Here is a 15,606-nt window from a genome sequence, read left to right as displayed (position 1 = left end):
TTCCTCCCTCTTAATCTCTGGGTGGCTGCGGAACCTAGTAATAACATGAATGTTCAGGAGTTAGTTTCTCGTGTGGATCAGCTTGCTGCTAGGGTACAGGGTATTTCAGATTATATTGTTCAGACTCCTGCCTTAGAACCTAAGATTCCCACTCCTGATTTATTCTTTGGTGACAGATCCAAATTTTTGAGTTTCAAAAATAACTGTAAACTGTTTTTTGCATTGAGACCCCGGTCCTCTGGTGATCCCATTCAGCAGGTTAAAATCATCATATCCCTGCTGCATGGTGACCCACAGGATTGGGCATTTTCCCTGGAAACTGGCAATCCTGCTTTGCTTAATGTTGATTCTTTCTTTCAAGCATTGGGGTTATTGTATGATGAGCCTAATTCTGTGGATCAAGCTGGGAAGATCTTGTTGGCTCTGTGTCAGGGTCAAGAAGCGGCAGAATCGTATTGCCAGAAATTTAGAAAATGGTCTGTACTGACTAAATGGAATGAGGATGATATTTTGATTTTTTCCGATGATTGGGAGTCTCATGTGAAACAGGTCAGGATGGTATTTCAGATCCTCCGTAATAATGCTTTATTTGTGAAGGGGTCGAAGTGCCTCTTTGGAGTGCAGAAGGTTTCTTTTTTGGGCTTCATTTTTTCTCCCTCATCTATAGAAATGGATCCGGTTAAGGTTCAGGCCATTCATGATTGGATTCAGCCCACATCTGTGAAGAGCCTTCAGAAATTTTTGGGCTTTGCTAATTTTTATCGTCGTTTCATTGCCAACTTCTCCAGTGTGGTTAAACCTCTGACCGATTTGACGAAGAAAGGCGCTGATGTGATGAATTGGTCCTCTGCGGCTGTTTCTGCCTTTCAGGAGCTTAAACGCCGATTTACTTCTGCCCCTGTGTTGCGTCAGCCGGATGTTTCTCTTCCATTTCCGGTTGAGGTTGACATGTCTGAGATTGGGGCAGGGGCCGTTTTGTCTCAGAGGAATTCTGATGGTTACTTGATGAAACCGTGTGCCTTCTTTTCTCGGAAGTTTTCGCGTGCGGAACGCAATTATGATGTCGGCAATCGGGAGTTGTTGGCTATGAAGTGGGCATTTGAGGAGTGGCGACATTGGCTTGAGGGAGCTAAGTACCGTATTGTGGTCCTGACCGATCATAAGAATCTGATTTACCTCGAGTCTGCCAAACGGCTGAATCCTAGACAGGCTCGATGGTCCCTGTTTTTCTCCCATTTTGATTTTGTGGTCTCGTACTTTCCTGGTACTAAGAATGTTAAGGCGGATGCCCTCTCTAGGAGTTTTTTTCCTGATTCCCCTGGGGTTCTTGAGCCGGTCGGCATTCTGAAGGAAGGGGTGATTCTTTCTGCCATCTCCCCTGATTTACGATGGGTTCTTCAGGATTTTCAGGCTAATAAACCTGACCGCTGTCCAGTGGGGAAACTGTTCCTGATAGATGGACTAGTAAAGTGATTTCTGAGGTTCCTTGTTCTGTGTTGGCTGGCCATCCTGGGATTTTTGGTATCAGAGATTTGGTTGGTAGGTCCTTTTGGTGGCCTTCTTTGTCGCGGGATGTGCGTTCTTTTGTGCAGTCCTGTGGGATTTGTGCGCGGGCCAAGCCTTGCTGTTCCCGCGCTAGTGGGTTGCTTCTGCCTTTGCCGGTCCCTGAGAGACCTTGGACGCATATTTCTATGGATTTTATTTCGGAGCTTCCGGTTTCCCAGAGGATGTCTGTTATCTGGGTGGCTTGTGACCGGTTTTCTAAGATGGTTCATTTGGTACCTTTGCCTAAATTGCCTTCCTCTTCTGATTTGGTTCCGTTGTTTTTTCAGCATGTGGTTCGTTTGCATGGCATTCCGGAGAATATTGTGTCCGATAGAGGTTCCCAGTTTGTTTCTAGGTTTTGGCGGGCCTTTTGTGCTAGGCTGGGCATTGATTTGTCTTTTTCTTCCGCATTTCATCCTCAGACAAATGGCCAAACCGAGCGAACTAATCAGACCTTGGAGACCTATTTGAGATGCTTTGTGTCTGCTGATCAGGATGATTGGGTGGCTTTCTTGCCATTGGCCGAGTTTGCCCTTAATAATCGGGCTAGTTCTGCTACCTTGGTTTCGCCTTTTTTTTGTAATTTTGGTTTTCATCCTCGTTTTTCTTCAGGGCAGGTTGAGCCTTCTGATTGTCCTGGTGTGGATTCTGTGGTTGACAGGCTGCAGCAGATTTGGGCTCATGTGGTGGACAATTTGGTGTTGTCTCGGGAGGAGGTTCAGCGTTTTGCTAACCGTCGACGGTGTGTTGGTTCCCGGCTTCGGGTTGGGGATTTGGTCTGGTTGTCTTCCCGTCATGTTCCTATGAAGGTTTCTTCCCCTAAGTTCAAGCCTCGGTTTATTGGTTCTTATAGGATTTCTGAGATTATCAATCCGGTGTCTTTTCATTTGGCTCTTCCAGCCTCTTTTGCCATTCATAATGTTTTCCATAGATCTTTGTTGCGGAGATATGTGGTGCTCGTTGTTCCCCCGGTTGACCCTCCTGCCCTGGTGTTGGTTGAGGGAGAGTTGGAATATGAGGTTGAGAAAATTTTGGATTCTTGTTTTTCGAGGCGGAGGCTTCAGTATCTTGTCAAGTGAAAGGGTTATGGCCAGGAGGATAATTCTTGGGTTGTTGCCTCCGATGTTCATGCTGACGATTTGGTTCGTGCCTTTCATTTGGCTCGTCCTGATCTGCCTGGGGGCTCTGGTGAGGGTTCGGTGACCCCTCCTCAAGGGGGGGGGGGTACTGTTGTGAATTCTGCTCTTAGGCTCCCTCCGGTGGTTATGAGTGGTAGTGCTGCTGTCTTTGGATTGCAGCATTTATCAGGTGTGTTCACTTTTTGCAATTTGGACTCAGCTATTTAGTCCTGCTTGATCCTTTAGTCAGTGCCAGTTGTCCATTGTTTTTGGAGGATTCACATCCCTTACTGGTCTCTCCTGTTTGCTGTGCTTTTCAACAAAGATAAGTGCTGGCTTTGTTTTTGCTGTCCACATGCTGTGGGCCTTATAGTTCAGTGCATTTTCATGTTTTGTCTTGTCCAGCTTGTCTGTGTAAGGATTTTTTGCAGCCAAGCGGTATCTCTGGAGATGCAGATATACCCTCCATGTCTTTAGTCAGATGTGGAGTTATGTATTTTCTGTGGTGGATATTTTCTAGTGTTTTAATACTGACCGCATAGTTCTCTGTCTTTCTTTTTAGCTAGCATGGCCTCCTTTGCTAATCCTGATTTCAGTCTGCGTTTGTCATTTCCCTCTCCTCTCACATATTTGTGGGGGGCTGTCTATCCTTTGGGGATTTTCTCTGAGGCAAGACAGTTTTCCTATTTCTATCTTTAGGGGAAGTTAGTCCTTAGGCTGTGTCGAGGTGTCTAGGGAGTGTTAGGTACATCCCACGGCTATTTCTAGTTGCGCTGCTAAGTTCAGGGTCTGCGGTCAGTACAGGTACCACCTTCTCCAGAGTACGTCACATGCTGCTCCTAGGCCACCAGGTCATAACACCCCGAGTTTTCAGCAATCTATTTGCCTGTCTTCAACTGCATTGATATAATTTGGAGTACAGATGATGGCAGTGATTGGCCAGCTCAGCACTTGAGTCTCACTAACTCTGGGGAGAAGTTGCTGCAGGCGCCGACCCATTAATATTGATATTTTTAATTAATAGATTGTTTATTAATAATGAATAGACTGAGTAGTTTGTTAAATGACTAGTGAGATGCTGCCATTGTCTGTACATAGTAAAACCAAAAAAATTGTGCCAATTACTGCTCCTATAGGTGGATTGGGAGGCTGAATCCTGCACACGGGGGGCCCACCAGGGGATTTACCTGTTCTTTGGTGGGCCAGTCCGAACCTGATCAGACAGCAGCCTGACTGTACCCTGATTCCATCTGTGTGTTGATGGTGATTTTCACGTACCCATAGACTTTTATTCTATGGGTAATTTTCAAACAGTGATGCTGCCTGTAAGGAACTTATGTGACTCCTTGATTTTTTGCACCAACATACTGTCCACAAAAAAAACCCCATGTGAGCACCCACCTTCCAGACAGGAACCTACTGGTTAAAAAGGGGCGGTCCCCCTCTCTTCTCCAGTTTGGGTTCCTGTCCGGACGGCGGGAGCCTGCAGGAGTACTTCTTAGCCAGCTCCACCAGGCCTCTGTGCGGTTCCCGTGAGGACGGCAGAATCGGGGACTCTGGAAGCAGCGTCGGGGGTATACTGCGCGCAGACCCCCCTCGTCTGATCCGAACGTGGATGTGATCCCAGACATTGTGGTGGTGCCGTCCTGGGTCGCATAAGCGCAGCGCTTCTGCACAGATCCGGGAGCGGTTGACCCGGAAGTAGTTTTAATACTTCCGGGGGAGGCCGGGAGGAGAAGCGCGGTGTGTTTAAAAAGATGGCCGCAGCAAGGAGAAGTGTCCGTCGAGATGTCCTCTGTAGGGGTCACGCAGCAGTGAGGTGGTTCGTAGGAAGCAGACTTCGGGCACCCCAGCATCGCAGGGCACTTCACCTCCTCCCGAACCGGTACTCTTTCATTAGGCTGTGGGTGAGTGTGTGTTTCCACACCTAGTAGCTGACAATTCCGTTTTCCTATGCTTTGTTATAGGTTAAGAAAGCCTCAAAAACAAAGCACAAGCAGTGTGCTTTATGCACAGAGCCATTGCCAGACCACTATGCTAAAAAGTTATGTCAGGCTTGTATTTGCCGTACGTTAGAAGAGGAAGTTCCCCTCCGTGCATCAAATCTAAGGGAGGTTATTAGGGAAGAAATCAGATGTTCCCTTAAAACTAAACGGCATGGAAAAACCAGTATGGACATATTGTCTGATTCTAGCCCCTCCCTGCAGGAGGGTGAATGTTCGGATGCTTCATCGCCATCCTCCTCGGATGAGGAAGGGAGACCGTGCTTTGCTATGGATAATATCGAGGCGTTAGTTAAAGCAGTTCCGTCGACCATGGGTGTCACAGACAATAGAGAACCTAGATCCACCCAGGAGATCATGTTTGCTGGACTATGTCAAAAAAGTTGCAGAGACTTCCCAGTAGTAGATTCAGTTAAGGATCTAGTTAGAAGGGAATGGGATAAGCAGGATAAGGGGTTTTTACCATCATCTGCAAAAGGAAGGTACCCCTTTGATGATGAGCTTTTGGCCCAGTGGCTAAAAGTTCCTAAAGTAGACGCAGCGGTGGCTTCCACCTCTAAATCCGCCTCTCTGCCTCTGGAAGACGTGGGGCTTCTTAAAGACCCATCCGACAGGAAAAGAGACATGTTCCTAAAGAAAGTATGGGAGTCATCTTCAGAAGCCTTTTAAGCCTGCGATTGCCAGTACCTGTACTGCCAGATCTATTATGGTCTGGGTAAGTCAGCTGGAGGATCAGCTTAAAACTAAAGTTCCCAGAGATAAGCTGTTGGACTCCCTATCTCAGATCCGTGAGGGAGTAGCCAACCTAGCGGATGCATCGGTGGACTCCTTGAAGTTAGCAGCGAGATCGGCTGGTCTTTCAAATGCTGCTCGTCGGGCACTTTGCCTTAAAACCTGGAAAGGGGATGCTCAGGCCAGAGCTAAGTTGTGTACGATTCCATGCAGGGGTGAGTACCTTTTTGGCCCCATGCTGGATGATATCCTTGCAAAGGCGGAGGATAGGAAGAAAGGATTTTCTAAGGTTATTAATCCTACTTTTAGAAACGCCTTCGGAAGACGAATGCCCTTCCGAAGATTCCAATCGGACCACCCGGGATATAGCAGAGATTGGGAACCAGCGGAGCAGAAGAAAAAAGGTGCTTACTTCGGAAGCTCGTCATCATCATCAAGACGCAACTATAGATAGAACTGGTCTCCCAGTAGGAGGTAGATTAAAGTACGTCCTTAACCAATGGACTAAGATAACGTTTAGTAGCTGGGCCTTAGGGGTAGTTGCGTCAGGTTTGAAGTTGGAGTTCCAGAAGATACCTCCGAATCATTTTGTTTTGACCACTCTTGATTCTTCGGTTCAGCAACAGGCCTTAGAAAAAGAGATTCAACAATTAATTAAGAAGCGAGTTATTGTAGAAGTTCCAAGGGATCAGGAGAAGAAGGGTTTTATTCTCCCCTATTTTTGATTACTAAGCCTGATGGGTCCTTTAGGCCTCTCATTAATTTACGGAAGTTGAATAAGTTTCTCCAATATCACGCTTTTAAAATGGAGTCTATTAAATAGACAACTAAACTTTTGTTTCTCAGGTGTTACATGTCGGTACTGGATCTAAAAGATGCGTACTACCATCTACCAGTTTACAGAGATCACCAGCAGTTCCTCAGGATGGCTGTGCGGTTAGAAGATCAGGTTAGGCATTTTCAGATTGTGGCAATGCCCTTTGGCCTGTCAATGGCTCCAAGAATTTTTACTAAGATTATTGCGGAGGTAATGGCCCATGTCAGGGAGAGGGATACCCTTGTGGTACCCTACTTGGATGATTTCTTAATTGTTGGGAAGTCAAGCTGCCAATGTTAGACCCGTGTAAACGCTATAATATCGTCTCTGCAGGAACTCGGTTGGATGATCAACATAAAAAAAGTAAAAACTAGAACCTTTCACGCGTCATGTTTTCCTGGGTATTCTTCTAGACTCAGAAAAGCAGTCATGTTTTCTACCAGAAGACAAGAAAGAAAGGTTTGTGCACAAAGTCAGAACTGTGAGGAAGAATCCGGATGTAACTTTAAGAGACGCAGTGTCCCTGTTAGGGTCATTGACATCATGTATACCGGCTGTACAATGGGCTCAAGCTCATACCTGAGTATTGCAGTCTGAGATTCTAGAAGCGGAAGGAAAGCTTCAAGGTTATCTAGATGGGAAACTCAGACTATCACCAGCCACTGTTTTCAATCTAAGATGGTGGCTAGACATACTCCATCTGTCAAAAGGGGTTCAATGGAGTATCAGACCAGACAAAATAGTCATGACCGATGCCAGCCCAGTGGGTTGGGGGGCCCACATGGGGGAGATTCCGGCCCAGGGGCAATGGGCAGGTCTAGAATCCCAAAACTCTTCAAATTTAAAAGAACTCTCAGCGGTCAGATATGCTCTCCTTCACTTACTACCATCCCTGAAGGGTTCACATGTATGGGTGCAGACCGACAATATGACCGTGGTGGCCTACCTCAACCATCAAGGGAGGACAAGGTCGCAATCTCTAATGTTCACCGCGGCTCAGATACTCACTTTAGCCGAGGCTCACTTCCTTTCCCTCTCAGCAGTTCACATAAAGGGAGAGCACAATGTAGAAGCAGACTATCTCAGTCGGCATTTCCTTCGGCAGGGGGAATGGTCTCTAGACCAACAGATATTCAGAAAGATAGTCAGGCTCTGGGAGTTACCAGTTATAGATCTGTTTGCTACGAGGGAAAACAGGCAGGTCAGGGAGTTTGCATCACTCCGGGTAATAGAACGACCATGCATAGTAGATTCCCTACAGGTCCATTGGAGCTTTCCTCTAGCTTACGCGTTTCCCCCAATGTGCTTAATTCCTCAGAGCGATGTCAGTGACCTATCCTTGGGTGTTACCAGTGGTTCCGGGGCTCCTTTCTCAAGGTCCATTTCATCATCCCAATACAGAGAGTCTTCATTTGATGGCGTGGAACTTGAGAGGGAGTTATTAAGGCAAAAGGGTTTTTTCAGAAGCTTTAATATCTACTTTGCTAAAAAGCAGGAAAGAGGTCACTACAAGAATTTATTCCAGGGTCTGGAAGAAATTTCTTACATTTCATCAGCAACCTCTGTCGGACCATGTTCCAATTCAGGCCATTCTGGAATTCCTCCAGAAGGGCCGGGAGTTGGGTTTGGCAGTTAATACTCTTAGGGTCCAAGTGTCAGCTTTAGGAGCCCTGTATAATAGCAATGTGGCAGGGAATAGATGGATTTCTAGGTTTATTAAGGCAATGGAAAGTAGTAACCCGATTCATATTGCTAGATTGCCACCTTGGGACTTAAATTTAGTGCTTGATGCGCTAACACAACCCCCCTTCGAGCCATTAGAATCTACTTCAATTAAAATTCTAACCCTAAAAACAGCTCTACTGTTAGCATTGATGTCTGCAATGAGAGTTAGCGATATCCAAGCGTTATCAGTTGATACTCCCTATCTAATGATCCTTCGGGACAAGATTGTCTTGAAACCAGATCCTGCATACTTACCACAGGTAGCATCTAGGTTTCATAGGAGTCAGGAGATATATTTACCGACCTTTTATGATAATCCAGTGTCAAAGGAGGATAACAAATGGCATACTCTAGATGTTAAAAGAGCAGTGTTAGAGTATTTGGATAGAACACAAAGCTGGAGGCAGAGTAGGGCTTTTTGTCTCTTTCCAGAATCGGAAGAAAGGTTCCAGTGTCACAAAGGGTTCTATCGATAGATGGATCAGGGATGCGATATGTCTTGCCTATTCTGCCAAAGGAGAGACACCACCGGAGGGCATCAGGGCACACTCCACTCGGGCTGTGGCATCATCCTGGGCGGAGAAGGCGGATGTTCCCATTGATATGATATGTAAGGCGGCAACATGGTCATCACCTTCCAACTTTTATAAGCACTATCGCCAATTCCAGCCTACACTTTGGGCGTTCAGTACTTAGTGCTGTGGTCCCTCCCAGATAAATAGTCTCGTAGTGGGTGCTGTCGTGGCGATAGGAAAACTGGTTTTTACTTACCGGTAATAGGATTTTACAGAGTCCACGACAGCACCCGTACATTCCCCCCCGTATTTAGTTGCTGATTCTTGCACGCTATTGGAAGGTGTGCTTTTTTAGAGATCACTCTATAGAGGTGATGGTATTTAGTATTGCTTAGGATATTGTTATCATGTACTGATTCATTGGCAGTATCCCTTGTACTCTGAAACACGAACTGGAGAATCGAGAGGGGACTGCCCCTTTTTAACCTGTAGGTTCCTGTCCGGAAGGTGGGCGGATCCCCTCTCTCATAGTGGGTGCTGTCGTGGACTCTGTAAAATCCTATTACCGGTAAGTAAAAAACGGTTTTCTATCTATAAAAAACATGGCTATAACAGGTACGTCTGAATGAAGCTTTCAATAAACTGTTTTCTGAATTACAATGTAAATGGTCACATTGATTAACAATGTGCTCTCGCCTGACAAGTGTCGTTCCTTCCAGCGTATCTATACATGTGCCATGTCTCACACATCACCGATGTGACTCATTTAATTCCCATTCATACAGTAATTGCTGGCTGACTCCCAGACAAACAAGTTGCTTGTTAAAGACGGTGTCAAATTATAGATATTTACTGGTTTATTGTACAATAAAGCTTCATAATTGAATAATGAAATGTGCTGCCAGCTTCTAATAGCAATTTTTTCACCATTTTCAAGATCTCTGATTGCTGTCAATAGCTGAAAGCATTTTTGTTGTTATGAAAGAGATAGGAAAGCCTCCTGAAGTGAGTGCCTCTCACTGGTGAGTATTCGGTAATGTCTGGCTGTAAGTGGGTCTCATCCTCCAGGTCACAGTGTGGGCACAGTCGGTCCTCCCTGGGCTTGTAGCTCTGTCTGGACTGGTCAGATTTGGATTCGATGGCCAGACTATGGGCATGGAGTCTTTATTGACTCAGAATCCGGTGGTCTCCATGGTTCAGGAGTTTCTCCTGATATGGGGCCAGTCTGTTGTCTCTCTGTAGACTTTGGTACACTGTGAGGTGGTGATATTGTTTCTCACGTCGAACATTTTCCTGATTCCAGCTTTTGCCAGGCTGCTGTGGATGATGTTTGGGTACGGGTGCGTTTTGGTGGGATGTTCCATGGGGCCTATTTTGGGTGGGCTGTTGTGTGGTGCCTGGTTTGGGTTCGCTGTTTTGCGGGGTTTGGTTTTGGTAGGTTGTTTAGAAGTTGCAGATTTAGGTCAGCTGTTCTGGGGTCTTGATATAGATGGGCTGCTTCACGGTGCCTGGTTTGGGTGGGCTGTTTTGTGGTTCCTAGTTTGGGTGTGCTGTTTTGTGATGCCTGGTTTGAGTGGGCTATTTTACAGTGCCTAGTTTGGGTTGTCTGTTTTGTGGTGCCTAGTTTTGGTGGGCTGTTTTGTGGTGTTTGGTTTGAGTGGGCTGTTTTGTGGTGCCTAGTTTTGGTGGGCTGTTTTGTGGTGTTTGGTTTGAGTGGGCTGTTTTGTGGTGCCTAGTTTTGGTGGGCTGTTTTGTGGTGTTTGGTTTGAGTGGGCTGTTTTGTGGTGCCTAGTTTGGTTGGTCTGTTTCACGGTGCATGGCTTGGATGGACTGTTTTGTGGGGCTGTATTTAAATGAGCTATTTTGTGGGGCTAAACATTTAGTTTTTTTTGTGAGAGCCACTACTAGACTCTGATCTATCTATCTTTTCTGTCTATCCTTTCTATCTCTCTATCTACTTATTGTTCCTTTAAAGCCTTGTGAGTAACCTTTTGCTGAACCCAACTATTTCATCACAACCGAATGTCATTTTAATATCTACGACTATTGTAGACTCTTCTCAACAGATGATGTTGGAGAAAGGATTGTACATGTTGAATTTCAATGTCTGATCCCTTTTGAACATGTATATGGGGGTTGGACCCTTAGCTATCTAATGTGTTTGGACCCCTAAAGACCCCCCCCCCTTGTGCTTTAAAATGGACTTCTATTTCTATCATACCCTTTATATATTTATTCTTCCTTCATAGACCACCCTTACAGAAGACCATATTTGCGAATATTTGTTAATATAATTACCTATGTCTAATAGTCACGTTGGCACAGCTACATGTTGTTATGCATTTGTAGAATCTTAATTGCTTGATTGCAGATTAATATTTAGATGATTTTCTTAGTCATTAGAAGCACAAACAACCAGATATCTCACCCTGTGCTGGAACCTTTATAGTCCAGGTTTTGCTCAGCTGAGTATACTCCATATCTACACTGAAGCCTGTACGGTGACTCTTGGATTTATATGTTTTATTTCATTTCTTTATACAAAAGGAAAAGGACTCATAAATAATTGAACCCTCCAATCCCATCAAATGTGAGGACTTTACAATTTTGCTTGCGGAGTAAGAGACAGTGAAGCCATCAAGAAGGTTCTCCTGGATTGCTCAATTTTAGTTTTTGGAGTACAAGCCGCTCTGTGAGTATGGATGCCATATACCAACAAGCAAATGAGAGTAAATTAAATTTTAATGTGCCTAAAGGTCAACCATTACTTAAAGTCTGGGACTCTCTGTGGCAACAGTGCGAATCTGCTAACGAAAGACTAGAAGGTCATACAACATGCTTTCCTAAATCCAATGCCAAAGGTATGTCCAACATTATGAAAATGTTGATCGAGTTTCAGAATGAAGTCAAAGCTCAAAAAGACGATTCAAGGTCTTCAGTGGATCGAGCATCTAGTGAGGACGTATGTGAGAGCTGTGGCCTTAGTAAGTCTAAACTGAAGCTCCTAGAGGACAATTACAACAGAAGAGGCAAAATGATTGAGTACTTGTTATCGATGGCTAGCTCTCCATCGAATATGGCAAAAGGGAAGCAACCTTCTAATGAGCCTGATGTTTATAATGAAGATTTGGATAATGAAGAGACTTTGGGTAGTAAATGCAATAGTCAAGTGTTACAGTCAACAACATTTGTACAGCCGAGGCTCTACCCTCAAGAGAGAGAAACCCATTCTACAGAGAACCCAACTAGTACACTTGTACATCTTTTGCCAAATTTCTCCAAATATGACCCCAACAAGGATCCCTTATCAAACATGTCTTTATTTGAAGATACGTGTTCCCAGCATAACTTGGGTCCACGGGAATCCTGCTTGATGATGAAATTGTGGCTGCCATCTACAATGTCTGTGCGTTTAGCATCTCCTGTTTCTAGACCAGCTGGTGGACAGGGGTTTTGGTGTAGAGATGATCACTGGGGTGATAGGCAAGATCGTCTTAAAGCCCTTGCTTTCCTGGTCACCGGAGATGATGATTTTGGAATTGATATATTGGAAAAGCTTAAGGTGACACCACAAGATGATCCATGGGAATTTTCTAGAAAATTCGAGGCGGCATATCGATTGGTGATGGGAGTTAAGGATGTAAGTCTTCCACCAGCCATGTTAAAGGCGCTGGTCAATAAGTTTGCATTTCTTGACTGTGCTACACGGATCGAAGCATCTAAGGAACGAACTGTGGATGGCATTGTAAAAGTAGTGGACAAGTACAGGAGAAGTCCTCACTTCAAACAATCGACAATAGTGCTGAATCAATTCCGTCCAACTTTACATGAAGCAAGGATGGCAAAAGATGCGAAGCCAAGATGTCTTTGGAGTCAAAGTCCTCAAGATGCTGAAGGAAATGCTTGGTCAGATCAACAATCTCCACGTATTCAAGGTTTTTATTATGAAAGACAAAAGCGCAATCAGCCGGTAAATAACCGACGGGAAGCATTCTCCTTCCAGGTGAATCCTGCCGGTGATTTTAACACTTCAGAAGATTCATCCATCTTTCCTGGAAAAATTGTTGAGCAAAAACAAGAAGATTTGACTTGTAAATATAAAATTTAACAAATCTGAATATATGTATGTATGCTTGTAAGTAGGAATCAAAGTGGAGCTATGGGACTTATAGGGGTACATTCACTTATACCAGAACTTCTGCAAATTTTCTATCTGGATATTGTTATACTGAAAATCCTTTGAGGGATATAGTAGCAGCAATGTAGATGAGATTAAAATTTATCTCCTCTCTAATCCACATGTTGTGGACATTTTTGGTGTAAACATTGACCTGTGTTTAGGGCTCAGCATGTCAGATCTTGAAGTTGTTTTGTTGAGTGCACTCATCAAAGGGGTTGTCCACATCGGGAGGTGAGCAGCACAGAGGTCGTCATGTCTGCACATACCGGTCAGGATGTGCAAATAGGACTGGCGCATATAATACCTGCTATTTGTACATGTATTGTGTATTGGCAGCTATGTGCAGATGGGACCCCGCTACGTCAACACTGCACCGAGGGCTGGGAAGTCGGCATACGCCAATGTTGTTGGATCTCATTTGCTGGCTTCCGATCACATGATCGGTCTGCAGTGAGCCTAAAGTTCTATGGGGGAGGTCTGTGTGCTATACCGCCTGAGGAAGCGAGACCAAATACGCGAAACGTGCATTGGAAGCATGTTCTTTGGCAACTCTGTATAGTGCACTCCATCATGGGTAAAGGCATGTTTTCCAGTTATATATGAATGGGTACATGTACTATTTTTTGCACATATGTAATAGAGGTCATGACCACTATGTCTATTATTTGAAACTCTATACAACTTGATGTTTATTGTACCTTTTCCTGTAACGCTTTTTGGACTGCTCTGTTGCCATTTTTTTTGTTTTCTGTAGTCTTTTATTTTGTTTGGCTTACTAAATTCTTTTTACCCTTGTAATCTAATAAATAATACTTTATAGCAAAGAAAAACTTTCTTTGTGGTCCTCTACTAAGTTCCACACCCTTAAAGTTAGCCTGTCACTTGTTATAAATAAATCCTTTTTTTGTTTCCATCCTGGTGTAATTGGTGCTTTTCTCCCTAATCCGGTGGTCTTTTGTTCCCGCACCTCTCCCATCTCCATTCCTGAGATATGGCTCCCTCTTTCCTGTACCTAAATCTAATCTTTTCCCACCAACTGGGCATGGTTCTTTAGAAAATATCCGAGGACCACCCCCATTTGGCTAAAAAGACTAGATGGGATATACAGGGAAGTGGGGGCCATATGATAATGTCTGTAAAGCGCTGCGGAATATGATAGCGCTATATAAACAAAGCATAATAAATAAATATCTCAGGAACGGAGATGTGCAGGAGGAAAAGGAAAATGATGCTGGATTCAGAAGAATGATATTTTCACCAGGTAAAAAAATATATACATATTTATATCAAGTGACAGTTTAAAAAAAAAAAAAATTAATGAAATGACTCTGCTGATCATGCCTCATTTACACAGTAAAGTTGAATCAGAAGGATAGGAAGTGTCATCTTATTGTATGTGCTCTGCTCGTTCTTGAACTGTTTCAAGATATTTGTCTCTGAAAATTAAAATATTATACACTAATCTTGCCCTTTTTATAGCACGGAGGTTGTCAGATGTTTTATACTAATGAGAAATATGAATCTACGTTCAGAATAATTACTCTCTTCGTAGCGCTGTACTCGTGAACATCCATGATGTCCAGGCTTATTTATGTTTCATGCTCGCACGTCATTATTTGGGTTGCATATATTTAAAGGGTCAAGGGCTTTTTTTTAGAATGTAAACTCCTAAGGATAGAATTATTTACCCAGAAGGAAGATAATCAAGGCGGATGGTGAGTGAGTCGCAGGAAGTTGTCACTTCTCAGACCTGAGACATCTGGATCTGTATGTTTAGAATATACTTACACTTGGTACGTATGTTGTGTAGTCAGAAACGTATGACGTGTTTGTTGTGACCTTGGGCTATACACGTCCTTTTTTACGCTGGAATGTAAAATTGTTTTTGCCCGAAAAGCAACTTTTCACGACTATCATCAAACACCAGTGTTGCTTGAGGAGACTCTAGAAAGCCTTCAAAAACGAGGAAGGCAGACAAATATTTCAGTGCTGACTTTACGAATGTGATTAAAATAAAAAATGATGGAACTTTATAACAAGTCAATATGGGAAATCTCTAACCGTTTTAGGTCTACGGCTCCTGTGTAGACTTACTGTAGATATCACCATGGTTACAGACTACAAACATATGTTGTTTGTAGTCAGATCTGGCTCCATTGGTGTGCATCCTGCGCTATCTGATTTGGGCCCTCATGGTTTATAACCTGTTCCTCAACGCATCATGCCATGCACACGTGCGTATGAATTGAATGCATGCCCAGCTCTCAATTTTAGCTGATTGGTAAAATAAAGAGGCTTATACATCTTAGATAATTGCCTTCTATTCAAAAGTTCTTGGAAAAATAGAGGATCACATAATATCCTGCAAGTGTTTTCTGAAATCACCTGTGATCTACAGGTAAAACTAGACAGAAAGTGTTCAATTCACCTGCAGTGCCTCCACAGGACAGATAAGGAATTACGCAGTGGATATTGATATTCCCAGAAAATAGGAGACGAGTTACTGATCATTCGGATTCATCCCTTGAACTCTCAGCAATACCAAGAACTGCCCCGAACTGAATGGAGAAGAGATGCGTGGCCTCTGCTGCAGATGCATGGCCTCTGCTACGGATGCGTGGCCTCCGCTACATTCATTATTTATGGGATTGCTGAGCATAACCCTCAACTATTTGTCAGTCCCACAGGCAATGAATGTAACTGAGGCCGTGAGTCAATTCCACTGGTCAGACCCCCCCGGAGATGCTGCGGATTTCCATAGGTGGGGAGAGTTTCGGAGGGATCCCATTGGCAGTCAGAGACTACCAACCAGGGAGAATGTTTATGATCATCTCCAATGATCTTTGTCTCAACTTGAACTTCTATACTTCTATCTGAACTTCTGGTGTTTTTTTTGCCTTCCTCTGGATCAACATGTTAGGGCATGTTAGGTTAGGCTATGGGTTGAACTAGATGGGCTTTTTTTCCTGAT

General features: G+C 44.1%; 1 protein-coding gene across 1 annotated transcript; it reads left to right on the top strand.

Moving 5' to 3' along the window:
• The first annotated feature begins 10,986 nt into the window (after window positions 1-10,986).
• LOC138651134 (posterior protein-like) lies at window positions 10,987-14,037 on the top strand. Its single transcript, XM_069741149.1, has one exon. The coding sequence runs from the start codon at window positions 11,154-11,156 to the stop codon at window positions 12,561-12,563; it is 1,410 nt and encodes a 469-aa protein (XP_069597250.1). The 5' UTR covers window positions 10,987-11,153; the 3' UTR covers window positions 12,564-14,037.
• Window positions 14,038-15,606: the final 1,569 nt, after the last annotated feature.

The sequence above is a fragment of the Ranitomeya imitator genome, chromosome 10 (assembly GCF_032444005.1).
Source record: "Ranitomeya imitator isolate aRanImi1 chromosome 10, aRanImi1.pri, whole genome shotgun sequence".
Lineage (NCBI taxonomy): Eukaryota > Metazoa > Chordata > Amphibia > Anura > Dendrobatidae > Ranitomeya > Ranitomeya imitator.
This window is presented reverse-complemented; position numbering and strand designations above follow the sequence as displayed.